General features: G+C 39.0%; 2 protein-coding genes across 2 annotated transcripts in view; one reads left to right on the forward strand and one right to left on the reverse strand.

Moving 5' to 3' along the window:
• Positions 1 to 25,850, forward strand: LOC145770824 (cytoplasmic aconitate hydratase-like). The gene is made up of 21 exons (XM_082582554.1): positions 1 to 124; positions 1,383 to 1,481; positions 2,290 to 2,458; positions 4,398 to 4,535; positions 4,910 to 4,979; positions 5,527 to 5,710; positions 7,181 to 7,320; positions 7,578 to 7,749; positions 11,134 to 11,234; positions 11,644 to 11,760; positions 12,375 to 12,534; positions 13,027 to 13,162; positions 13,735 to 13,819; positions 14,616 to 14,772; positions 18,338 to 18,462; positions 18,861 to 18,965; positions 19,357 to 19,499; positions 20,037 to 20,184; positions 21,398 to 21,520; positions 22,019 to 22,204; positions 22,746 to 25,850. The coding sequence occupies exons 1-21, from the start codon at positions 121 to 123 to the stop codon at positions 22,857 to 22,859; spliced, it is 2,676 nt and encodes an 891-aa protein (XP_082438680.1). The 5' UTR covers positions 1 to 120; the 3' UTR covers positions 22,860 to 25,850.
• LOC145770919 (fibronectin-like) overlaps positions 25,840 to 27,973 on the reverse strand; it is a 45,516-nt gene continuing 43,382 nt past the window's right edge. Inside the window, exon 27 of the mRNA XM_082582663.1 lies at positions 25,840 to 27,946. Coding sequence (XP_082438789.1) covers positions 27,730 to 27,946 — 217 coding nt within the window. The 3' untranslated portion in view covers positions 25,840 to 27,729. The remainder of the gene's footprint in view (positions 27,947 to 27,973) is intronic.

The raw sequence follows: 27,973 nt of genomic DNA on the forward strand, positions 1-27,973 counted from the left end.
AGAAAATTAAGATATTTAGACTTTTAGCAGTTCTTAAAACTCTCCCAGTTTTACATTTTTCCATATTTTTATCTAATAGACTGTACATTCAAATAAAACTTTTCTCTAAATAAAACTGAAATGGGTAAGTGTTTCTAAGGTTTGAGCATGACATGATCAATGTTCAATTAAATTTTGTTACCGGTAGTTGATTGCATCTACAATTCTGTTTGGATGTTTAGTTTTTTTGTTATATATATTATAATAACATAGCCTAATATATTTAGCATCTTACATGGGTCCACGTCTTTTAGGCGCCGGTCAAACAGGCGCGCACACTGTGGCGCCTGTTCATTTAGGTGCTATTCCTAGGAAAGTCTGCAGATTGTATCAGCTTGGCAGGTAGGGCAATGCTTTTCACAGAAAATGTTATATTGAACAGAAAAATATGTCATGGCTTCCATGAGTGAAGCTGCTTAAACCGGCAATGCTTTTCACACAAAATGTTATATTGAACAGAAAATATGTTGTTTTGTCAATGCGCGTGTGGAGATGAGGTGTGAGACAACGCTCTACTACTCTTGATATTAGCACATCTCACAGGACATTTGCTATGGATCCTGAACACAGGTTGCAGCCAGATGGAACCTTACTTAATCTGTTATCTTTCGCAATTACTTCTACTCGGGATGGATTGGTCGTGTGGCGGATACATAACTACGTATGAGACAACGCTCTACTACATGAATACATTTCTATAAGGCATATGAACATGAACCCTGGCTACAAGTTGCAAGCATAATGGTGCGACTTTGCTCGTTATTAAACCTAGTCGGAGTTTCGATGGAAAACTAAGTTAATCCTCACTCAAGCCTACCACCCGCTTGAATATAGGCTACGGTATATTTTTTACTGACGTTTAGTGTAGTTATTATTTGACTCACTAAAAGTAAACTCAGTCATGTTCGGAAACTTGAATAATTTATTGATAAAGCTTTCGCCGACGCAAACCTGGACTAACAAATGAACGCCGAACACGCGCATTAAAAAACAATATGATATATTTTTCTGTTCAATATAACATTTTGTGTGAAAAGCATTGCCGGTTTAAGCAGCTTCACTCACGGAAGCCATGACATATTTTTCTGTTCAATATAAAATTTTGTGTGAAAAGCATTGCCCTACCTGCCAAGCTGATACAATCTGCAGACTTTACTAGGAATAGCACCTAAATGAACGGGCGCCACAATGCTCCGCACCTAAATATCCAGACGCCACAGTGTGCGCGCCTGTTTGACCGGCGCCTAACTGTCTACTCCTAAAAGACTTGCTCCCTCTTACATATAGTTAAATTGTTGAATAAACAAAGTATCTTTAAAAAACTGTTATTCTTGCTTCCACAGAAACCGACACTGTAGAAAAGTTCACCAAGAACATTGAAATTGAAGGTGAAACCTTCAAGTATGTTGATATCACTCAAGTGACAGCTCCTGATGTATTTGGTATGTTTTTACATAGTTATACTATAGCAGGGATGGGCAACCTTTTTACCTGCATGGGTCAAATAGCGGCCCGCAACAATGCTTATTTAAAAACATGAAACTAGGTGAGCTTTACTTCAAGTTGGTGAGTCCGATTTGGTGAGTCCGATTCGGTGAGAGCCTTTTTGGGAGAGAGGCTTTTTCAGTGAGAGCCTTTTTCGGTGAGAGCCCTATTCGGTGATTTTTTTGAAAATTATCGGGTACCGTAGCCTAATTAAAACCCAAACTCCCTAACCTCAAACCCAAAACCCCAAAAACCCCCAAACCCCCTAACCTCAAACCCAAAAACCCAAACCCCCAAAAAAAACCAAAAAACCCAAAAACCCCCAAAAACCCCAAAACTCCCAAAAAAACCCAAAACTCCCAAAAAACCCAAAACTCCCAAAAAACCCAAACCCCCAAAAACCCAAACCCCCAAAAACCCAAACCCCCCAACCCCAAAAACCCCCAACCCCAAAAACCCCCAACCCCAAAAACCCCCAACCCCAAAAACCCCCAAACCCAAAAACCCCCAAACCCCTATCTCCTATAACGGCAATGATAATTAGGCTACGGCGCGCAATAATTTAAAAAAAAAACTCACCGAATAGGGCTCTCACCGAAAAAGGCTCTCACCGAATAGGGAACTCACCGAATCGGACTCACCGAATCGGGCCATTCCGGATTTACTGGTATAGCCTAACTACTTTAAACTACTACTGTAGCATGTTTTATAGGAACCGTATCTCAGAGTTTAGGAAGGTTACTACTGTATTTGCATTGCTTGCAGGAAAACTTCCATTTTCAATAAGAGTTCTTCTGGAATCAGTAGTGCGAAATTGCGATGGTTTTCAAATTCAAACTTCAGATATTGAAAGAGTTTCCAACTGGGCTAAAACGTCTCAGCAAGCTGTTGAAATAAGGTTCAAACCGGCAAGAGTTGTCTTGCAAGATTTTACGTAAGTTTGTTTTAATTAAAGTGTTTTGTTTAGCTTACCGTATGTTTTAAAATTTGAAAATAGAATGACTCTCTGAAGTAATTGGAAATACAGTAGAAAATACATCTTTTCGAGCACATGGCCGTGTCTTGGCAAGACACATAACCGTGTGCCAAATAATGAGAACAGCTGACTCAATGGCTGCATGCTTCTTTGCGGGTTACACGACTTTATGCCGGAATGGCCCGTTTTGGTGAGTCCGATCTCTATTCGGTGATTTTTTCAATTTTTTTTTAAAATTATTGGGCATCGTAGCCTAATTATTGTAACGAATAGAATTAAGTAACAAAAGTAGATGACACCATTTAATGGCTTTAATAAACTAAATAGGCACTGCGTCTGAAAAACATAGCAGAACATAAATATACCTTCACGTAACAGCAACAGAAAACTATACTAGCACCACCCTACTTCAACCCAAGCAGCGTGTTAATGGTAACTCAACAAAGGTGTAAAGGAAGACGCGACCTTACACGTCAGCGGCGCCGCTGCAATCAACACAAAGCTTTAAGCAACAGAACATTTATCATTGCCGTTTTAGGGTTAGGGTTAGAGGTTAAGAACTCACCGAATCGGACTCACCAAATAGTAGCAGACCCACTTTATGCTGCAGTCTGAATAACGTTATCATTAGGCCACAAGGCCCAAATGCCTCAAGACATGATAGGCGCATTGTAGGCCTACTGGTGCAAATTAAGTTAAACTATCACCCGATGTATAAAGTGACAATCTGCTTTTATTCTGACGTTTCGTCAGTCAGACACGACTGTCTTCTTCAGGGAGTTAGACAAGTAGTGACTACCTGTCTAGCATGGCAAAACACAAGACCATGTTGCTGAAATCAACTAAACATGCAAAATGAAAATTTAAAGGGGTATTAAAGGAAAAACCTGACTTGGCGATTTTCCACGTTCTTTCTGTTTAACATGCTACCATAAAACGATTTTCAATAAAATTTTGCCCCATTGCGGTCTGACCACCATTGTGCGCGTGCTTTTGTCAGAGCTTTCAAAACGAGATTGGCCTGAGCAACGAAGCGTGCGACTGTAAAGAACGTCATAAAGTCTACGTCATAAAGTCTAGCAATCAACCGATCACGCAATAATTGTTACTGCGGGCGATTTGGCTGTAGGCTATGTATGTATTTACATCAAAACAGCACATTTTAACATCAAAACAGCAGACAGTTTGCTCAAAACATCAGATTGGTAACGTGGCTTTTGTTATTGCTGGACTTTATGACGTATTCTTGAGCTGTGTTTGCACGTTTTGGTCATTTTGAAAAAAATGAAAATAAATGAAACACTGGACTTTGGGCCTTGCCAGCGCCATTGAAAACAAATTTTTTTGGGTAATTGTTTTTGAAATGTATTCTTGAATGTTCAGTTTACTCATTTTAATGCTTAATTCCGGTTTGAAATTTTCCTTTAGTATGCCTTTAACTTCTAGACAAAAATTATCACGCGCAAAGTTGCATTTTATAAAACAGGCTGTCGAGGTTTTAGAAAGTAAAAACAAAATATATACATATATTTATTTGGAATAGATTTTAAATTGCCAGGTGCAGCAGGGATGGTGCCTACCTGGCAGATATATATGTGAAATGTGATCGTACTTCAATGTCATAGACAGACACAGTATCAAACAGTGTTTTTCGTGGTCTATCATCGTTGTATTCGTGCTGTGTGGATTTTTGTGATTCTAAGTTTAACATATGCATTTTGTTGTATTCACTTCATGGAAGAATTCTACCAAACTTTACCGATAACAATTAGTGAAAGTGTATACTACATTTTACATTACTACAACACAGCAAGCTGTGCTGTCATTTCTACAATGTTTAGATGACTTTTGAGGAACCTAGTCTTGATAACTGGTTTAATCAATCTTTGCTTTTTAGTGGCGTTCCTGCGGTTGTAGACTTTGCTGCCATGAGGGATGCTGTAAAATCACTTGGTGGAAACCCTGAAAAAATCAACCCTATTTGTCCAGTTGATTTGGTGATTGATCATTCTGTGCAAGTTGACTTCACTCGGAGGTTTGTCACTCATAGTCATGTGTGATGTCAAATAAGTAAAATTGTATCGGCTTCGAGTCATTCGTGCATGGTGGCATATAGGTCGCGTCATGCGGGTTGAATTGATTCGAACTGCTTCATAACGACTTGTTCTGACAAGAATAGACTCTTAACCCGAGAAGCTCCATGAAAGAGTTAATTAGGCCACCAAGATTTTTCTCATAAAAATCATTTAATCCTCATTTTTTCTGGATTGGTTTTCTTTAATCAGTATTTCATTCTGTGGTTCTTATTTTTCTTGCTTTGCTGCATGCATTTCAGTTCTACAATGAACCTGTTGCATGTTTAATGTTTTTGCTGCACTAGTTGATGTTTGGTATTTGGTTTATTTTTAGCTTGGATGCGGCAGAAAAAAATTTACAACGGGAGTTTGAGAGGAATAAAGAAAGATTCCTATTTTTAAAGGTTAGTCAGTGATTGGCAAACATTAGTTTAGGTTGCTTAATGCTTACACACTATACACAGCCCACAAATCAATCACTTTTTATGTCGATTTGCTGGCTGGGTAAGCTACCTTTGAAAAAAGGGCCGGGTTTTTAAACCACATATTTTGCACTTTGCACTCACTTCGACCCATGTCGACGTTTGTTGTTTGCATTCCGCTTTAATGACTTTGTCTTGGCATGTTTGCTTTTCAACCGGTGTCTTTAGCTTTACCGGTTATGTGTAATAGTGTATGCTGTATTTAAACACAACTTGGTGGTTTTGTTGTTGAAAGAACTTTAAATGTGCGATCTTCATGCATTTTTATCATAAATCTTTTGCCTTGTAATTTTCTAGCGCACAACTTTACAACTGAGCGATATATAGTATATATATAAACAGAGTTCATAATGATATCCCTCATCATACAGACGCAAGATGTGTCTACTGTGGAGAAATTCATTAAGTTGATGCTCTTTTATTAGCGATGCTTTCACTTTAGAGAATATCTTTATGAATTTTATTGCAGTGGGGCGCTCAGGCTTTTCGTAACATGTTGATCGTTCCTCCTGGCTCGGGGATCGTTCACCAGGTCAACCTTGAATACCTCGCACGAGTTGTCTTCAGCTCTGACGACTGGTTATTCCCCGACAGTCTTGTCGGAACCGATTCTCACACGACCATGATTAACGGCCTCGGAGTGTTGGGATGGGGTAAGTAGTTCCGACGACCTTTGGTGCTGACGAGAACTTTAAGCCTTAGTACTGAGCAGTCTTATTTAGAGACGGCATTCGTTCTCTGACAAAACTAATTCTGACAACGTTGCTTTAGCAGACGTTCGTTGAAGCATATACTATATATATATACATTAGGTAGATCGTTTCTACGCAGTGTACAACTGTACATCCTTGGCGACAGCTGATTTGGTTGTTTTCTTTTTACAATTTAATTGACTAGGAAAAACAGCGGTTGAGAGTTCATGGCTAGAATTAGTGGTGCGTTACTGATGAGCCCAGACTCGTGCGTGAAACACGTGTCTATCGCTGTCAATTGCTACACTTGACTGCCGAGAGGCATTATGTACAATGTGACGACGTTTATAGAAATATGCTTTGTCATTCATTTGTTTGCTGTGGTATTTAGCCCGTACGTGACAATGCAACATGGGATAGCATAAGTTTGTTGGTTGTGCCAAGTCCAAAGTTCGGTACTTTTCGGTCGAGTTGCGTAATCTTCAATTAGATTGGGAGGAATGGTTAAGATTTCAATTTGCTGCATCTGGTTCTATCCACAGCAAAGTGGTGAGATTTGGCAGTTGGACATCAAGAGCTCTGGCATTTCCCTATTCAGGCAAACGATATCTTTATAGTAAAAGACAAAGCAAAATCTTCAGAGGTTCCAGTCAATAAATCAACACTTTTTACATTGATTTAATGTCTGTAGCTGTAAAACTAAATCGTTTTCTGGCTGAAGCTCAATATGGTGAAAGGAAAATGTTAAAATATTTCCGACCTTTCAGCTGGTAAGTAAATCATATATCATAATTGAGCTATGATTTCTCATGGTTTTTGTTGTGCCTGGTCTTTTTGTAAAGTGAATATTGTGATTTGTACGTCTTCCTTTCTCATAAATAATTGTTAAAAACAAACCTTTGCATTTGCTGCTTTTCTGCCTCTTATGTAGTTAGTAGCTGGAGGAACTGTGAAGAATTAATGAGCGTTTTGAATGATGTCGGCCACATATATAAAGGAGACAAATGCAATAAAATAGTTGAGATTTGGTTCGTACTTGTTACGATAGCCGAATACTTTAAAGATTTACCTCTAATACACTTAGGCATTTTTAAATTAGAAAAATAAAGTTTTTGTCTGTTGGTGTGTGGTATTTTTCGAGTTTTTGTGGAAGTATATGGTTTGTTCTTGACGGATATAATTCTTGCAGAGCTTTGCTGCAACTTTTACAACCACTACTGTGTAGCCGTTTTCTGCTTGTAAACCAAGCTTGTGGTCAAAAGCGAGCGGAAGATTTCAGATTAGCCAACATACTAATATAACTTTAGTGGAAAATCCCGATTTGCATATGTTCTGAATGGCTATTCTTAATGATCCTCTTTGCTTCCGTTTTGCATTACTGTATATTGAATTAACCAGGCCGTTTTAAGCATGGTCTTTTGTTTGACACAGGCGTTGGAGGCATTGAAGCGGAGGCTGTCATGCTGGGGCAAGCCATATCGATGGTGTTGCCTAAAGTCGTCGGTTACAAACTCGTCGGAAAGATCAATCCACTGGCCACCAGCACTGACGTTGTTCTAACTATAACTAAGGTACAAACGGAGTTGAGCTTTTCAAACTGATTTCTCTTGTCTAGTTTCCCATCAGATGTTCTCTCAGCTTTCAGAAAGGCATTTGATTTCATGCTCCGTTGCTTTTTTGCTTGCGGCTGTCGTATCACACCATCAAAATAAACAAATATCATGCAACGTAGCTATGTAAATATCTCAAACGGAACCGTATTGCACATTGTTATATGCAAATTATCTTTAAACGTAAAAATCCCCACACAAGTTTGTGTTGTTTACAGCATCTACGTCAAATCGGAGTTGTCGGAAAGTTTGTTGAATTTTTCGGCCCCGGTGTGGCAAAGCTATCCATAGCGGACAGAGCCACTATATCCAACATGTGCCCTGAATACGGGGCCACAGTCGGCTTCTTCCCTGTTGACCAACAGAGCTTGGATTACTTAACACAAACAGGTACACCACACCCTCAGGTTTTGTCGATCGGAAAGGGTCGATATTCTTTGTATATGTTGTGCCACTGACTTTCGATAAGGAGTAATTTGTCCCAGCACCAACGATAAAGACCACGTAGATGTGTGCATGAAACAGGTTATGATTGCATTCATGTACTTTCTTGCAGCTCTGCATTTCCTAGATAAAATTTTAGTTTTGGGTATAATTTCTCCATGTGTTCGTTTGAATTTTAGATACCGGTATGTGACGTAATGGTTAATATTTACCAAGTGCAAAAAAATCGTCATGTTTACCAACACTCAACCACTAATCCAGCCAGCAAATCAGACCTTTTTACATTGATCAACGTTTGCAAACGTTAAATCAATGTATAAATCGTTTCATTTACTAGTCGAAGTTGAAAGATATAATTGTCTTAACTCCCAGTTGGATAATGTTATGTCGTAAAGGTAGGAGTGGGCTATACATGGGTCAAAAATACTTTTTTTGTTATTTTCCACTCGGGACAGTTTTTTTCTATTCCATTTAACCTATCTCAACATAAAATGACAAAATTTTTAATCTTGTACCCAAGAAAAAAGTGTGCAGAGCAAAAATCCAAAATGGCCGCTATTTTCTATGAAAAATCACATTTTTAGCAATAACTTTACTATTTTGGGGTTGTTTTCACTGGTTCTGGTGTCCAACCCTATGTTTGTGGGGTCAGGCAATCTGTTAGTGCATATTAGAAAAGTCCCTGACAATTGGAGGTTGACTTAATACTAATTGTTACCAAATATATCGTTTTTTTCACCTTTATTGGGTTATTATATTTCTTTAAACACAGTTTCAATTTCCAGAGCATTGTTTAAAATGTGACATCGTTTTCTCCGAGAAAAGACCCAAGTTCCTGAAACTGTCACAGGGACAATCTGTTGCTCTATAGTGTCCTGATTGTCATCAGTGCCAGGTGGTCGCTGCCAAGTTTTATCTCCTCTTCCAGCACACGTCAGATGGTCCACTCGAAATGTTCCATTCATCCCCATCATTGAGGTAAAACCCAACGTACCAACTTTTGTTTTCTCCCACATCCCATATGACGGCAAGTGACTGGTTTGGCTGGAACACTATGCCTACCTTATACTAATCCTCTGTCTGTTTAGCTCCTGTAAGTGTTTGTATTATTTCCTCTTCACAAGGGAAGACCACTGCTTCCTCAACTTGGAAATCATCTTCAAGGAGTACATTGAGGTTCTCAATCATCTCCTCTTGGGATACCTTGTTGACCTGGTAAAGATCTTTGGGGACACCTGCATCATGTTGGTGGGTGACTTTCTGATATTGGATTTCTTGCCTTAAGAATGTCGTTAGCTCAGGTGGCTTTTTAGAAGCAAGAGTTTTTACTTCATGGACAGATATTAAATCCCCCCTCCCATGTTGTTTACATTTCACAAGGAGTTGGTCAATAAAATCACTGGCTCTCGCTTTCTTTTGCAAATTCTCTTTCAACCTTTGCTTTTTCTTCTGTTTCTGCTTGTTGCTCTAGGTCACCTCTATTAAATTTAGTTGTTTGCGAATAGTAGTGGTTGACTGCTCAACTTCATTGATTTGTCTTTCTGATAGCTTAAGATAATCTTTGATCCTCTTTGCCTTGAACATCCTGTTTGAGTGTTTGGCTGATTGTGAAGCAAGATAACCAAACTTGGCTCAGTACCTCTCTGCATTCAAGTTGTTTGTCGGCAGGTTTTTTCGTTGGTTGGATGCCAGTGTATGGAGAGTAGTTGCTCAAGCCGCATTAAGATCAACATCCCAATAGTCACGCTTGCACTGCAGTTCTACTCCTTTTCCAGTCTGGATGCACATCTCTCCAAGAAGAAGATGATCAAGATCGCTTTGTAGAGCATTGTCTTCCATTTTCACATGCGTCCATTCTACATGGTAGTCCCGGAGGGTATGTGTCTTTTTTCAGCAAAGTCACTGCAGAGCTGAAGAAAGATGTCAATTAACAAATCCTGGTTTGCTCGTTCCACTCATTTAAAGAAGGGCATTGTCACTCGGTATGTAAAAATTTCAAGTGCTTTGAATCCTACTATCTTGACAAGTAACTGCTTCATGTGCGGAATGCAATCATAGACTGCATCTGCCTGATATCCAAGTTGGGTAAAACGTCACTCTTTGTAGAAGCTAAACGATTTATATACTCCAGCTTCATCTAAAAGCAAATCAAACTGTTCTGCTAAAGATGCTATCTTGCCATTCCCTCATAGGCTACGAGCTTTAAAAGAGCTGCCAGAGCAGTTTCAACCACAGATTTGTTTTGCCGGAGGTAGGCCTGCAACACTGGCTCTCTCTTTACAATAAGTTTACGAAGACCAATTTTGTTTTCGAGAGCAGCCATAGCTGTGAGATTGTCTATATCAAACCGTTCACATGTATGGGACTTACAAAATAATGATATGGCACATGCTTTGATGCAAGTTGTTCTGCAACACTTATATATCTCAATCTTGAGATTTTTGCTTGCGGCATCTGTAATGAGAGCATCAATCTGCTCCCATAGAGGCACTGCAGTCCAGCGAGGGTGATTGGCAGCTACATGTAGTCTCTTCATCGTCTCAACAATAAGGGCAACTATTTGGTCTCTATCTTCAAATGCAAAGAAGAGAGGATGTAAATTGTAGAGATCATCTTACATTCAGTATAATCATCATCACGAAAATTTAAGATCAGGCCCAATCACCGTCTATCCTACTTCTCTGTGTAGTGTCACTTTAGAGTTACTTTTGTTGTGGGCTTCTTATTTACAAGGGCATTTGCAGCTGCTGCTTTTTGACAGAGTGCTTTTTTGTGTTTAAAGTTGTTTAGCCTATAGATTTAGCTGAAGGCAGGACAATTTCATACAGTTTGTAGTCTTCTGATGATCGAAATAAAAACCACAAAATAAGTTTAAAAAAGTGGGTAATTTTGTCAAACTATATCATAAATCTACACATAAAAGTTATACCCTACTTATTATTGCTTAAACAAATTGCCTGACCTCACAAACATAGGGTAAGACACCACAACCAGGTAAAAATACCCAAAAATGGCCAAGTTATGGCTAAAAACATGAATTTTCAGAGAAAATGGCGGCCATTTTGAATTTTCGCCCTGCACACTTTTTTCTTGGAACTTAGACCAAAAATTTTGTCATTTTATGTTGAGATAGGTCAAATGGAACACAAAAAAACTGTCCCGAAAGTAAAACTAAAAATTGCCCATTTATAGCCCACTGCTACGTAAAGGCCTCAAAATGCAATTTTTCTTATTGTGATTTAAATATATCTCCCACTGTTACCTAGTAATGAACATTGCTGCAACCACTGTTTGAAATGTTGAAGTTTATAAACAAGTTTTCATTTGCAGCCAGGGACCCAAAGAAGATCAAGCAAGTGAAAGCCTATCTTGAAGCAGTTGGGCTGTTCAGAGATTTCACTGATGAGAGTCAGGACCCGCAATATTCTGAAGTATGATTTCCTCTTTGTGTAGTGTAATAGGTTTGAATGATCGTAATATATAGTATTATACACTGTATAATATACAGTGTAAGCATACATTATTGTAATATAAGGTGATGCTATGTTTAATACACTAATACAGCAATATGAATAGTTTACGTTTGTAGCTTGGCTTGTAAAATAACAATTATATATATACCTGTAAGAGTAAAAGAATTAGATCTTGTGAAGTAGGACCTGTAACCAAAACTGAAAACATCTTATCAAAAATGACGATGATTCAACTGAATAACTTTCTGTTTTCAAACACAAAATATTGAAAGTAAAAACTTTACACGTCTTGTTGTGCAGTACGCACCTAGATTCGCATTTAGTGTTAAAAGAGAAGTATCCCATCAAAATTGCACCTTTCAATCAGATTGTTGAGCTTGATCTGACAACCATTGTGCCCTCCCTCAGTGGACCCAAGCGACCGCATGACCGAGTGCCTGTGTCCACCATGAAAGACGACTTCAAAGAATGCCTCTCCAATAAGGTGCTGGAAACTACAACCCACTGTTTAACATTACTTTTTTTATTTTGTCATATTGAAACAACGTAACTTCGTGAAATGATGAATTGCAGTTGTAACCAGAGAATGTTGCTAAATGGACATTGAAGGATGTTAGTTGAACCATGGCAATCTGGAGATGGAAATTTCAAATTATCTTTAGGTAGCCATGGTTGAACTTGTGGTGGATATAAATCTTATCAGAGAATGATGTCATTTTGAATTAATAATGGCCAATGAAACTTCATTAGTAATAGTATGTTTTAATATGTTTTTACACTGCACCAACAGTCGAACACTGCTAATTATTATATGAGAGTCTTGTATTTGCTGTGGTTACAATTTCGTAAGTAGTCCACAACTTATTGGTTTAGATTATTGCATTTTTAGTGCTCCATTACATAGAATACGAAGTTGCAGATCACGTTACAATGTAAAGTGTGATGTTGGTACTAAAGTGGCGGCGAAAGACCACAAGGACAACTGAGTCATCTGTCACCCTCGTGTAGCATGAACCATTGAACCTGCTGTTCTTTCCAGGCTCAGCGTTAAATGGATTCTAAAATCATATAGTTTAACTTGTCTTCTTTTATTTAAAGGTCGGGTTTAAGGGGTTCGGTATCCCGGATGACAAGTTGAACACGAAAGTTGACTTAATGTTTGAGGACAAGAAGTACCAGATTGGGCACGGCAGCGTGGTCATAGCTGCTATAACATCGTGCACAAACACCAGCAACCCTACTGTCATGTTAGGAGCAGGTATGTTGTAGTTGTGTGACTACGCCTAGATTCCTTTTGAATTTTAACATCAGTTGAAAGAAAAATGATTTAACTTCAAATTATAAACTGTTTTCTTGCGTTCTTCTGATGACTGCAGAGTGCAGACACTACCGTAAGAAAGATGTTGAACATCATAAACAACTTTATTCCATAATTTTTATTTTGTATGTATGATTGTATATATTATTTTTGTTTTTTCTCCCTAATAGGTTTTCCTGCCAGAACGTGTCACAATCTAGGTTACATACCAGTGACTTCATGGTTGCTTGTTATATGGGCTGCAAACGATTTATAAAAAAAAACTAACTGCAATCAATTATTATGGACTAAAACGACGCCTTTTGTTTGAAGAGTGTTTACTGTTTATTGGCGAATATCTGCCTCAGGCGAAAACTCGATGAGATATTGCACCAGTTGGTGTGTTGGTTTTTATTGCTGCCACAACTAACCACCTTTGTGTCTTCCTATCAGGCATGCTTGCTCGTAATGCTGTCCAGGCCGGGTTGTCGGTTGCGCCTTACATTAAAACCAGCCTTTCACCAGGCAGTGGGGTGGTCACTTATTACCTTGAGGACAGCGGTGTTCTGTCTTTCCTGCAGAAACTTGGGTGAGAAGGAAACTATTTATAAGAAAATGTTGTCACTCCTTTTGTTGAAAATCAAAATGCGTTTGGATAAGAATCCCCTCGAACTAGCAAAAATTGTAACTTTTATATCGCTTGAACGTGTTCTGACGTTGTTTTTATGCTAGCAATGTTAATTATCATCATAACTCTTTTAGGGATACGTCTGGTCTGTCACATGTTTAAACTTTTTTTCCTGATTTTGTTAATTGTTGCTAACAGCGTGACTAAAATTTTCTAGAAGTTTTATTTTTTTATCTTTCTATTTCAAGCCATGAGATGTTATAACATCTCCAGGCTGTGAAAGATCAGAGAATGTGATTTTAGGAAATTTCTGTCAGATTCTTAGCAACAGTTGAAAAAATATGCAAAAACAAACTGCATCAAACCAGACCGCATCTTTCAAGGCGACCGTGGCTCACTGGGCTTTTAAATTTTCATTTAAGCTGACACTAGTGTGAGTGTATGTCAATGTTTGTTAGCAGAGAAATTGTTTTACAATCTTTAAACACTCTCCACTTTAAGCACAACGTGCCAACTCATCACCTCGATTGTAGGTTCGACATTGTGGGTTACGGCTGTATGACGTGTATCGGCAACAGTGGTCCGTTGCCAGGGTCAGTCGATGACGCCATCAATGAGGTACGCACACGTCACGATTATTTACAGTTCGATATTTGATTCAGTCTTAATTGTGACAAATACCAATATATATCGGTAAACGAATCAACCTTGCAGTAAAGGTTCAAGTTGATAGAAGGTTACGGCTGCATAGTTTCTTGCTTCTTACTTGTTTGGTTTTTGCTATCTCGATCTGTCACCGTTTTACAGCAATTTATTTTACATGATCCATTTAGAGCAGGGGTCACCAAACTACGGCCCGCGGGCCAGAACCGGCCCGCGAACTGATTTCATCCGGCCCGCCACGTGCTGCGGAAATAACAGCTGCACTACAATTTATCATTTTTTTTTTATCATTAGGCCACCACAAATGGGGACAGCCTAGCTCGGTCAAATTTGGAAAAATGTAATGTTTTTTCAACAGCACAATGCCCTGTACAGTATCACAGCAGGGGATAACTTTTCCAGCAACCTTTCGATTTTCATCATAAATTTGCTATTCCACCGCTGACTTTGTTATTTATTGTGCTCAATTCAAGTCAATGGAGATTCTAAATAGTTGTATATCTTTTTGCAATTTGCAATCCGGCCCTCAGAGAAAAAGTTTGGTGACCCCTGATTTAGAGAACATGATAAGATTACTGACATTGGCTGCGATGAAATATTCAACAAATGGTTTGACATCTGGCACAAGTCACTTTGTTTGTATACATTGCTTAACATTTCTGTTGTCTTTTTGAAATTGTATTTATCACTTCGGTCTTCGGCAATCAAGTCAATGCCATTAATAACTAACCTACTGTACACTTCAACCCAGGGTGACTTGGTGGTGTGCGGAGTCCTCTCAGGCAATCGAAACTTCGAGGGAAGGATCCACCAGTCCACTCGTGCCAACTACCTCGCTTCCCCTATGCTTGTTGTTGCCTATGCACTGGCAGGCACCGTCAGTATCGACTTTGAAAAGCAACCGCTCGGTGAGATGTTTTGCTATCTCACTGTGACTCTACCTTTTCAACGGTACTTTGGTTTTGTTGGAAAAGTCATAAAAATTAGCCGGTGCACATCTACGATATTTTGCCAACTGATGGGAAAGGATTTCAGAACTGTTGTGTTTCCCATCGCATCTTTCATTCCTCGTGTGCAGATTTATTATTTTGTTGATGTTGTTACCATGACAACACGGTCAAATGACTTCCATAAGTCGTTATTTTGCATCCAGGCCATGCCCAGTAGTTGAAGATTTAGATGAAGTGGACGGAAAGGCAAGAAAGCCAATCTTCGCCCACCTTTTGCCATGCCTTTAATTGACCTTCTAAAGACAGTACCGCATGCTCTTGGATGCTGTCGAAACGATATCTTCTCATGAGCAATTTGAGCATGCCTGCGTGTCACGATTTCTTTCTATCTCTTACCAGGAAAAAGACTTGGAAAGATTCAATGACGTAGTTTAATGGGTTATAACCGAAAAGCAGTCAATTAAATGTCGAATAATTCTACTAGTGGAATGATAATCTAACTTCTTGAAGGACTTTAACGAACGGCTTCTCAAATAACTCTAATTTTGATCAGAAATTATATCAGCATCAATTCTCATCTACTTGTATTCGATTACTTCAACTCTCAATCAACAATAATTTCTGCATCAACTACCAATCCACAACTCATAAGTAACACAACTCTCATAACCAACTCAATAATAATCATCATAATAATCATTACGCAAACTCCACCACTATTTATAGAAAGTTGTTTCGGTCTAGTAACATCGAGAAGGTTACGTAATGTCACATTGTTCTGTCAAGTTGCAATAAATGTCAACAAGCAGAAGCTTAAAGAAGTCTAAAGAATGTCACGTAGGAGTAGAGGACTGTTACATAATACAGATTTCGTAATCAGAGGTCCATTCGTAAGCAACCTTGTGACATCATGACAAACGATATTGGCAATTGTGAAAACAACAGAACGTTCCAGATACAGAATGATCTAGAATTACGTTACATAACAACGACTTCACAATTAGAGGTTACTACTGGTCATTGACCGATAATAACATACCGCTCAAGAATTTTATAATGAAAACAGCACATTCTGTCAAGACGCAAAGCAGTCCGACGCGAGGCCTTGCACATTGATTGTGACATACGCCCCCCCTTTGAATATTGTTGCAAACAATATAACAACACAATCAATACAAAACACACCACAAAACAATTAATTACTCAATAAATCAATTCTCATAAGTCCATCGTTGCATGATCTACCAACGATAGCTTTTCTCAAAACAACAGTCACGATTTCGGCGAAAGTCTCCAACGTCCTCAACATCTTCAGTGCATCGGCGAGCGAGATGACCCATCTTCCTACATCGGAAACACCTCCTCTCCGGACAGTCCTTGGCGAGATGACCTTCTTTATGACAGTTGTAGCAAGCCTTTTCATCAAAAGGGCAGCTCCTGGCTATGTGTCCAATCTCCCCACATCGGTAGCAGTGGTTGTCACGGCAACGTCTGTTTTCCGAATGTCCGCCGTCAGCAACGCACTCCCTGGCGAAGTGTCCGCGTCTACCGCATCTATAGCAAACTCCAAATGGTCGTCGCCTGCCTCTTCCCCTCGGTTCTTCGCGCTCGTTGTATCCATGACCGTGAGATCGTCGCTGATTATCTGCAGAACAATCTCGAGCAAAGTGACCATTCTTGCCACAAGAATAACAAGCAACTTCAGAATTTCTCTCAATAACATTTCCGATTATAAGATCAACTAAAGAGTTTTGTAAGCATAATGCTTTCACAGTCCCACTACAATACGGAGTTTCGATATATATCTTCGCTAACGGTCCTTGGATTGAAGTGTTATTTATCGACATCACAATTCCAGTTTTTCCCGTTAACTGACTGTCTTTAACCAAATCTCTCCTCACCATTATACCCGTAGAACCAGAATCACGTAAAACTTTTACCTTTTTGTTTCCAACTTTTCCATCTACTACTGGCAGGTAATCTTCAGGTATTATTTCTTCGCAAACATCTTCATCCGGTCTCTCATTCCCAAGCGTGGGTTCAGGAATCATTATCGCACAACCACCTCGATAAACGTTCGTCTCTTTATCTTTTCCAGACTGATTGGAAAGAGAAAACGACTTGTCCTTGCATTCCTTCGCTTCGTGTCCTTGCCTATTGCAACGATTGCACCACTTCCTCGATTCCTGATGATTTCTATTAGTCTTTCTTCGGCAGTTAACAGCCTTATGACCTAAGCCATTACAATTAAAACAACGTACTTCTCTTGGAACCGCACCTTCTTTAGAATTATTTGTTTGCTCCTCGTCATCATCGAATGACAACATCTCTTCGGTCGACAACTTCTCATCATGAGCAACTAAGTACTGTTCCGCCACACTGGCTATTTCTTCTAGAGTCTTTGGACTTCTCTCCATTAAATAAACAGACAGATCTTTTGAACATGAATCTGTGAATTGTTCCTTAACTATAAGGTTTGCCAATCCGTCCAATGATTGATCGGCCCCCGACAGTTCAAACCATTTTAACAAAAGGTTTCTTAAACGTTCAATAAATTGACCTGGGCTTTCGTGCCGTTCAGGCTTTGCCTCACGGAATCTTTGACGGTATCCATGCTCGGTAAAATTGTATCGCTTTAACAGAGCTAACTTCAATCTGTCGTAATTCATGGCTTCTTCTTGCGAAAGTCTTGAATATACATCAAGAGCTTGTCCCGATAATAACATGCTTAGCTGGGTAGCCCACGTCGACTTCTCCAATTTGGCTATTGTAGCATATCTTTCAAATCTTAACAAATAACTATCCAACTCATCTTTTTCTTCAACAAATGATGGCAAATCTGGACGTCTAACTTGCGCCACAATAACATCTCGAGCATTATCATTAGTAGAATTAGATCGCTCACCAATGTCCAGCTTTTGTCTTTCTAAATCAAGTCTTATCTTTTCCAATTCATATTCAGCTTCGCGTTGCGCCCGATTCTCTTCGGCTTCGCGCTGTGCCCGCTTCTCTTCGGCTTCGCGCTGCGCCCGCTTCTCTTCTGCTTCAGCTTCACGCTGTGCTCGTTTTTCTTCAGCTTCAAGTTGTGCTCGCTTTTCCTCAGCTTCAGCTTCACGCTGTGCTCGTTTTTCCTCAGCTTCAAGTTCTGCTTTCCTTATTTCACGAGCAGCTCTTCTATTTTCTCTTTCGTCAGCTTTTCGTTGAGCTTTCTGGGCCATTATCTTGTGATACTCTTCCATCACAAACTGAGACTTATCATTGTCACTCAGCCCCATTCGTTCAGCAATGCCCGTAAGTCTTCAATCATCTCATGTTTGACAGTATCCGACATTTTGACAACAACGACTTCACAATTAGAGGTTACTACTGGTCATTGACCGATAATAACATACCGCTCAAGAACTTTATAATGAAAACAGCACATTCTGTCAAGACGCAAAGCAGTCCGACGCGAGGCCTTGCACATTGATTGTGACACTGCGGTACCCCACATACGTCGTAATGATGACGCGTTGTTATGCAGGTATCGGTTCCCAGGGCAAGCCTGTGTACCTGCGAGACATATGGCCATCCCGCTCTGAGATACAAGACGTGGAGAAGCGATCCGTTCTGCCGAAAATGTTCCAGGAAGTCTACAGCAAAATTAAGGTGGGCAAGTCAAATGTTAATTATCTTGCATCGCAATAAAAATGTCTTTAAAACAACGTAGGATTATATTGTTTACTCTTATTTAAGTTTAATCTGTAAGGTTTATTCGTTCTTCACCGACCAAACAAATTTTGTACAGCGTGGTGAATTTTCTTATGTTTTTTGGATTGCCGTTTCAGTTGTTTTTATTTATTGCAGGTTTGGGAAAAACATTAGTTACAATTGTATTGAAAAGAATTTGGTATAAAAGTACAATAAAAAATCAGTGTCAGCAAAATACGAAGTGCAACGATTTATCTATATTAATTTTGCAAAGGAAATCACATTTGAATTTTTACATCTTGTTTTTCCCAAGGTTGTTTTTATAATTATATTCCACTGTCTCGTGGCATTCTCAGGATGGAAACGATCAATGGAATTCGCTGAACGCCCCATCCAGCGTCCTCTATCCATGGAGTGCAGAGTCCACTTATGTTCAATCTCCACCGTTTTTTGCGAGCATGGTAGGGAAAGTCGGAGCCTTCATGGTTGAAACAAGTAACAGAATGGTCACAAAACATTGTTGATTGAACCAATACACTCATCAACAGCAAGTTTTATTCATAGATGGTTTATTTGCCCTTAAACGTATTAAAAAAGGAAACAGAGTTTGGCTTATTTTATAAACATTACTAAATAAGCAAAACAGTGAGGTGCAAATATTTTTGAAAACATGATATGCTGAAATAAAAATAAAAAAAACGAGCAGACTCAGAATAAAAAAAAATCCATCTACAAAAGGTGCGCATTGAAAACTTCAGTAAAATTGTGCAGCCATAAATCACCAGGTTTTAACAAGCATCCTTTAGTAATATGTTTCTTCTGGTCAATTAATCAGCAATTGTTATCCTGCAGAAAAGACAATTGGCTCCATTCAAGAAAATAGATGACGCCTACGCTCTTCTCTACCTAGGTGATAGCGTCACCACTGACCACATCTCCCCGGCTGGCTCCATCAGCAGATCTTGCGCGGCCGCCAGATACCTCACTGGAAGAGGGTGAGGCTATTCACTTCTTAGAGGAAACGAGGAAAGATTCACACAACTTTGTGATGAAGTCATTGCATTAGCCTTGATCGTCTTAGTCGTTCTTGCCTGTTCTTAAATTTCAATGAAGATGCTCGCACGCGGAAACTTTCATTTCTTCTTGATCGTTCATTGTTTTTCAATGCCTTTTCCTTGTGCAAGTGTACATACATAACGGCTGTCTTGCGTTTTTCAACTATTATTTATTCAAGCTGAAATAGAATTGACTTTTAACCGTAACTCCTAATTTTGCTGCTGATGGTATGCAACAGCTCAAGACAAAACTTAGCAAACAAAAATATTTATGTATGTCACCCTTCGCAAAGGGATTTTTTAAATGAATGCTCTTTACAAACAGAACATCTGAAAATATTGACACTATGTAAAAATATAGACATATCAGTACACTGTATGTCAACTCTTTACGGAGCTGTGAGCCAACAACAGTTTAATAGAAATCATAAACCAGCTCATCTTTCGCAATGCTATAATTTTGTCAACAAATTCCAGCTTGAAGCCGCGTGATTACAATTCCTATGGAAGCCGCCGTGGCAATGATGCCGTCATGGCTAGAGGAACCTTCGCCAATATTCGCTTGAAGAACAAGCTTGTGGGAAGGGAGGCACCAAAGACCGTATTTGTACCTACCGAAGAAGAGGTATCGTCTTGTAGTTGGTTACATAATACGCGTATCTATAGTTTTGTTGCTTTCTGAGAGGGTAAAGTTTAAAACGTTTAAAGATTTTAAACTTATTGTATGAAATTTTTAGGTAAATTGGATTGTATGCTTTTTTGTTGTGCTTTATAAAACAATTGTTGCTTATTTTCTAAAATTTTCTCTCTCTTCCATCACTTGGTCATATGCCCTCTTGCCTTTCTAAGTGACTTGCAATCTCATTTCATAAATATAACTCTATTTATATGAAGCTAATGTAATTGAACACCATCGTGTATCTTTACCTACAACAACAAAATCAATGCGTTGGCCTCAATTTTGTCCATATCACTAAATCCTATCATCATCATCATCATAATCCATCGTCGGTTTGTTCCCCACTAGTGGGGGTGGCTGATTGTTTCCGCGCAGCAATTGTTTTTATCCCTTTTCTCCATTTCACCCTGTCCCTTGCATCTTCCTCCTTCAGTCCGACTTTTTTAAACTCATCCTTCACTTGTTGTTTCCACGTTCTTCTTGGACCACCGCGTTTTCTCTTCCCATCCACCTTTAGATCTAGTGCCTTCTAAGAAAACTTCCTTCCTCCCTCCTTATCACATGTCCATACCATCTTACTCCATTTGCCCTTGCCATTTGGTCTATGGTCTCTCTCATCTCTAGCATATCCAACAATTCTTCAGTCCTTTTTTCCCTTCTCGTTTTCACCCCACACATTTCTCTCACCATTGACCTTTCTGTTCTTCTCAGGATTGCCAGTTCACTCTCTCTCAATACCCATGTCTCGCTACCATATAGCATTGCAGGCCGCACACAGCTCCGATATACTTTTCCTTTTATCCTTAGTGAAAATTTTCTGTCATACAACATTTCCCCACATTCCCTGAACTTTGCCCAGCCCAATCTTGCCCTTGTTGTCACCGCTGCTTCACATCCACCACTTCCATCTATCCGATCACCCAGATAACAGAAGTCTGTCACTGTTTCGATGCCATGGCAGAACTCATCATCATGGCCTTCCACTTCATTCCTTCCTTTACTGCATTTCCCACAAACAAAACACTTTGCCAATCTTGTTGCGGCTCTCTTGACATTAGCACATCTTGCATGTACCCACTTTCCACATTCCTTGCATTGCATTAACAACTGCACTAACAACCTATAGAAAATGATACTTGATAGCCTACTATAATTTCAGCTGGACGTATTTGATGCGGCAATGAAGTACAAAGAAGCTGGAAACCAGTTGATCATAGTTGCTGGAAAGGATTATGGAAGTGGATCCAGCAGAGATTGGGCTGCCAAAGGCCCATGGATACTGGTAACATTTTATCTAAAACTTTTTATTAATTTTTGGGTTAAATTTTTAACTTTTGAAGATGATATGCCAGATTTGCATGTTAAGAGGTAACAAAAGTTTTTTGGCGAAATATGTGTGGTTCTGCTGTTTCTACCTATTATATGGAATTGCCTGGTGTGATCTCTTATCAACCTCTCGACGACAAAGATAAACTTTCCCAGTTGAGAACCTGTGTTCTAAATTACGAATAAACTCAGCTCCCTTTGACATGATCCTGATACATCGTCAGATACGAGACGATATACATTCAATCATATGTCATTGTCTAGAGATAACACGAATCTCTGCATTTCGTTGCCAGATCATCCTGTTATATTCCAAAAGATAACATAGTGAACCAGCCTCTACTTTGTTGCACTGATTTGGAAAGATCGTGTAATTGTAAAAGGATCAACGCTTGACTTTTTTAATCGCTTTCTGGTCATTAACTTTGCACCAAACTATTCAATGTGCTCACAGGGCATCCGGGCCGTTCTTGCGGAGTCATTCGAGCGTATCCATCGTTCTAACCTGGTGGGGATGGGGATTATCCCACTGCAGTTTCTTCCCGGGAAGAGCGCTGACAGCTATAACTTAAGCGGGAAAGAAAGATACTCAATCAATTTACCTGACAGCATTGAACCAGGAATGGATATAACTGTTACGGTAGGACTTGTTTAGAAAGACTGCGTTTCGCGTTAAAATGGTTTAAAAACGCTTATTTTCTATGAAAGCGCTTCAGTTTTCTCATAGTTATTTTAGACCTGTATCCCAAACCAAGTTATTCATGATACTTCCCCATTTTTTAACAGTCGCTTGCCCGTTCAAATCCTTAGTTTAACTTTTGTAATGTTATTGCGTGATGGCAATGGCATATAAACTCACCTTAACCGAGGCTATGCACTTATATTGTGATATTTGTCGCATAAACAGACGCTTCAATTTGATTCTGGAATCCTATCTCTATTTTTTTTGAATACTTCCATATTTATTTAAATGAATTATTGACTCCAGTTTCATGGAGTTTGCAAATTTTGAGAAATCTTTTCAAAGAAATGCATTGTCAATGAAAATGAACATTTAACTCATGAAGTCTACACCAATGGGAACACAGGTTCGAACCCTGCCCACCATCAAACTTTGTTTTATGATTCGTATTCTTTGCAACTGCCTCGATTTATTTTGACCGAACTTGTGTTCCTTGCAGACGCAGTGTGGGAAGAGCATCCCGGTGAAGGTTCGGTTCGACACTGATGTAGAACTGACCTACTTCAAACATGGCGGGATTTTAAATTATATGATTCGCTCAATGGTAGAATGAAATGCTTTTACGAGTTTGATGAAAGAAAGGGTACGACCTATTGATGGGAATACGATAGACCACAGATATTACTAAATTCTCTTTAAAACATTCAACTCAAGTTTTGTTAAAAGATTTTTATGCTTTTGGTTGTGTAATGGAGTACTCACCTCTCATGTTGTTTTTAATGCCGGCCCTCCAGAGAATTAATTACTCACCCAAATAAAAAACAAGGTCTGACACGTTATGATTTCTGCTCGTTTTCACTAATGACAATTTTCACTAATGTAATACAAAAACGAAAAAATAATACCCACACAACATATATGAAATAGAAAGTGTTTTTCGTTTCTCACTTCGTAAGCTAGCTTTTAACACGTTACCAATAAGCCTCAACCTTCTTTAGCGTTTATAGAAAAGAAAACATTATCTCGATAAAATGATTGGACAGTTGTATCTGTTGGATTCTTGTAAATGTGATTTGTTTGCTGGCATGATGCTAACAGCTAAAAAATTGCAGCACAGCACCTCTGGATTGGGCAATAATATCATTAAATTGTGCAACAATACCATTGGATTGTGCAACAATACCATTTGATTGCACAACAATGCCATTGGTTTACCCAATCATAGCACTGGATTACCCAATAACATCAATGTGTTGCGAAATACGAATGGTAGAAAACGCAATAGTTACTGTTTTCCCACTGTGCTCAAAATCCCTGTTTGAGAATTCTCTTCATCAGTATTTAAAGTAAACGGAGTAATCTTGGTGTACTTGATATTTTGTGTTGCACATCGTAGGAAATAGAATTTACAAGTTGTAGTGACTTAACATATATGGCTTGGATACTACACGTGTTCTTAGAGCAGGGGTTTTCAACCTTTTTTGCACCGCGATCCTCTCGGAGCAATCAACGTAGCCTCGAGACCCCCTATAAACATATTGTACAAAAGCATATTTAATACAAACTTTAACCAAATTTGAAACACGACGACATCCAGTTATGTCTCGTTTCGCTGTTCTAATGCAAACTTCCGAAAAACGTCTTTTCACGATGTTGTAGCCTACGGCTTATTACATTTCCTCCAACTATTAGTTCAAGCTTGGGCTAAGAGATAGAGTTTTTTTTATAGGAGAAAAAAATAATGAGAATAAGCCACATTTTCACCGGTTCAATTTATTGCAATCTTTTATGAATTTATTTAAATCAGCTTCAGTGAGATGGTTGGTGCTGCATTTTTTTTTACAAGCTTGTCAATGCGAAGAACTGCTGCTGAAAGAACTTTTTAACAAAATAGCTTAGGCTGCACAGTGCACACTGACTTTTTCAACGCCATTATAAAGATAGTCTACAAACAAATTCATATTTGACATTGAATTAGAAATAACCTTGCTTTTTTGCCATAGCTTTAGTACTGGTTTACTTTAGTTGGCACAAAACGACGTACAGGAGCTTGGTGAAAAACATCTAAGGATTGTCCTTAAAACTATCGAATGCCTTTCTATTGTTGGCCTTTGCATCGTCTGAAAGATTAAACAATAGAATCACCTCAAGCTGAACAATGGACGATTGCGAGAAAACACAGTTTTTAATTTTTTCTGGCAAAAAAAGAATTGAAAACGATTCATTCACTTTCAGGCGTCTTGCGATCCCCTGGTTGAAAACCCCTGTCTTAGAAGATTCTGTTAAAACGACACACCCGCTTTGAACGCAATGTGAAAGAGCTAGAAGGTTCTGCCTTAATACGTATTTTTAGTGAAAATGTGCTTTTTCATGGTTTTAATTTTACACTTTGTACATGTTTATTGTTTATATCACTCCATTTTCCCATTACCGTTACGTGTTTTGCAGTGTGTCACTCAAGATGTGTTTCTGTGAAAAGTCTTGTTTGAAACACGGAAATTGGCAGTCCCTGCTAAAGATCGAAAGCTGTTTAGTGTTTATCATACAGTTATCTTTGCTGATTTTACATCGTTACAATATTGAACAGCGTAGAAACGAGACCTTTGTACAGGTTTTTTCTTTGGTTTTTCAAAAAGGCGTCTGCCAAACCTTCGTCAGTTTTGAAGTTGTTGACCAAGTTTGCTCTTAGTGTTATTCATCTAGTACTGAACAGTACTTGCAGCTTATGGGCTATAAAAGTGTATTTGCTTTACATGTACTATACTGGCCATTAATCGGTTGAGCACATTCTTTGTTTACGCTGTTTTTTTTTTTTTTAATTTTGTTTGAAAAGTTTTGTGGTTATGTCATTGTTTTAAGAAAAACTTATACGGTATCACATTGAAAGATTTCTCTCCGTATTTGAACGGTATGAAAGAGGCAAGTTGAACTTCATAGCTGCTATTCTGTGCATTAAATTGTTTACGATATTTCGAGGTAATCATAAACTCCACTGGCCAAAATCCGTGCAATATGTGGACTGTAAGCCACGCATCTGCCTTTGCAGTTGCTTTATCAATTTAATCTGCTCTGGACTTTGTGATTGTTACATTGAACACTCCTGACCTATAAAACACGTTTTTTTTCACAATAACCTTGATAAGGGAATTAAAAATGAATCGTTGGCTTTGTTCTCAACTAAGTAAAGAACTATTTCTGGAACCTCCCTCTACAACCTACATGAACATGAAACAGATTCCGGCTTACACCCTTTTCTATAAATATGATACTATAAATATGATACATGATACTATCCATGAGATGTTAGTTTTCGAACTTTTAGTAAAGTTTGATACGTGTATTTTACGATGTAGCTACGTCATATGCAAAAGTGATGGCAACCGACATATGCAAAAGTGATGGTTGCTCTGCGACTCAGTTGGCGACTATGCCTCGACAAAAGCGTGGACAATAATTTGTTATTGCAATTTCTCCCAAACGCATTCGACTTTACGAAGCTGAATACGAATTTGTGACCGAACTATGCAGATTGGCTTGCCTCACAAATTAAAGATGTTTACAGATGTATATTGTGAATGCTGCTCAATAAAAACAAAAAACTACACCTTAATTATAGGTTATTGCAAGGTCTTCACATTTCATGGGTAACACGTAACGCCCTGGTGGATGATCAGAACCACTGATTGCATTGGACAGGTTACGTCATATATGATGTGGGGAAAGGAAGGAAATGGGGTCTTGATGCCGGTGGCAGCCTTTCAAATACAGTAGGGGAACGTTCAAATATTACGTAACGCCTTCGAGGGGGAGGGGGGGGTTTATGCAAAGCGTTACGTTAGCGTCACATCGGGGGGGAGGGGGTTCAAGCAAAACGTTACGTAACGCTTTCGAGTACGGAATGGTAGTTTTTTGTGCTGAATTTGTAGTGAAAAAGCGTTACATGGGGGAGGGGGGGATTGAAAAAAGCGTTACGTTGGCGTTACATGGGGGAGGGGGGGGGTCAAAAATTCGGAAAAAAAGCGTTACGTAATATTTGAACGTTCCCTAGAACTCGGTTAATCCGTATTCGATTTAACCGGCGATTCCATCCGGATTAGGCGAAGATCCGGATTAACCGATGACGGTTCTATCAAGCCTGACGTTACCTAGATAGAAGAGTATCGGTAAAAATCACCGAACTTGAACGCACTAGTGTGGTCAACTGGTCATCTGCCAATTCCGAGACGCGCGATCACCACATTAGCGACCCAGTGATAGAGTTCTTTTGAGGTGCATGTAAAATGAATGTATTTGTAGACTCTGCGTCTAACGCACACTGGCAAAAGTTACATCTTCAGAGTTCAGACATGCGTGTCGGAATAATCTGTTAGTCACTCAAAACTTTTGAAAAAAGTTACCGAAGACGAGTTTCTATGGAAAACTTACAAAAAATCACGGTCAAACAAAGTAATCACGAGCAAATCCGGATAAAGCGATAAAGAAAGCACAACTTTTGTCCGGAATAGGCGAAGATCCGGATAATCCAAAGCTGTTTCTCAAGAAAAAGATTACAAATCATTTGTACTTCTAGTTTTATCCGGATTAGGCGAAGATCCGGATTAACCGAGTTCTACTGTATCTCAAGTGGGAAAATATTGCACGCGATGGTGATTGCAGACGGCTACAACGCAAACGATACATGTTGTCATAATATGCGTAGCAACATTACAGAATTAATTCACTTGCACTTTCGTATGATCAAATGCATAAAAGAGTAAAAATAAGAACAGTATAAGTGCAATTACGTCATCCATAAAACCGGGGTCGGCTGCATAAACGGGTAGGCACTTTAACGTATTCTTCTGTGCCAAAGCATTAACGCAATCATGTGTGACATCATTAAATCACGTGACTTTTTAGCGCCAGATTGTGATTATGGAAGAAAGGTCGGACAATTTCCTTTATGAACTCGACTGATTGCGGTCATTAAGATCCTTCTTGCACTCAGTTCGCTTACAGAAGAAAAAAGAATAATGGCAAGGGGTGGGAATCGAACCCACACCATCGAAACTGCTATTCCCTGACCCGTTGGCCACGCTGTTGGTGGTAATACATTCACTTAATTTACTTTGTATTAAAATTCTTTCGAGAAGAATGTTCAGAATATCACGTGCTGAGTCACATGACTATGATGTCACGCATAATTGCGTTACTGCTTTGCAACAGAAGAATACGTTAAAGTGCCTACGGTACTAAATAAACGAGTAAACGTAGCAGGTTACAAGGTTTGCCAGCAATCGAAAGCATGCAATTCACTGGTAAAACGCTTAATCACGTCTGAAGGTGGACACGAATACTTATAGGTTTTCTTTCCTTCCCGTTGACTTAATCTAAATCTCAACCACCAGGCATAAGCCTGGATATGACAAAAGTTGAACACAAGGGATAAATTACAAAAGACACGCATCATCTTAGAATGTCCAACCAAATCTTCACAGCTTCCTTCATGTCTGAGAGCTGTCTTTAATGTTGACGTAATTGCTATTTGACCCTGCGCCAACCATAGTATTGACGTAAGTCGACGATTCATCGACCGTGGAGAGATTTTCGTAGTGGTTGGGTTTAATATCCTCATATGTGTGAACAACAGGCCCAGAATTGATCTGAGAAGTGCTCATGTATCCGTTCTCGTCTTCCTCGAGAGGTGGAGCAAGATTTCTGCTGTTAAAATATGAAAACGCATGTTTG

The sequence above is a fragment of the Aplidium turbinatum genome, chromosome 5 (assembly GCF_918807975.1).
Source record: "Aplidium turbinatum chromosome 5, kaAplTurb1.1, whole genome shotgun sequence".
Taxonomy (NCBI): Eukaryota; Metazoa; Chordata; class Ascidiacea; order Aplousobranchia; family Polyclinidae; genus Aplidium; species Aplidium turbinatum.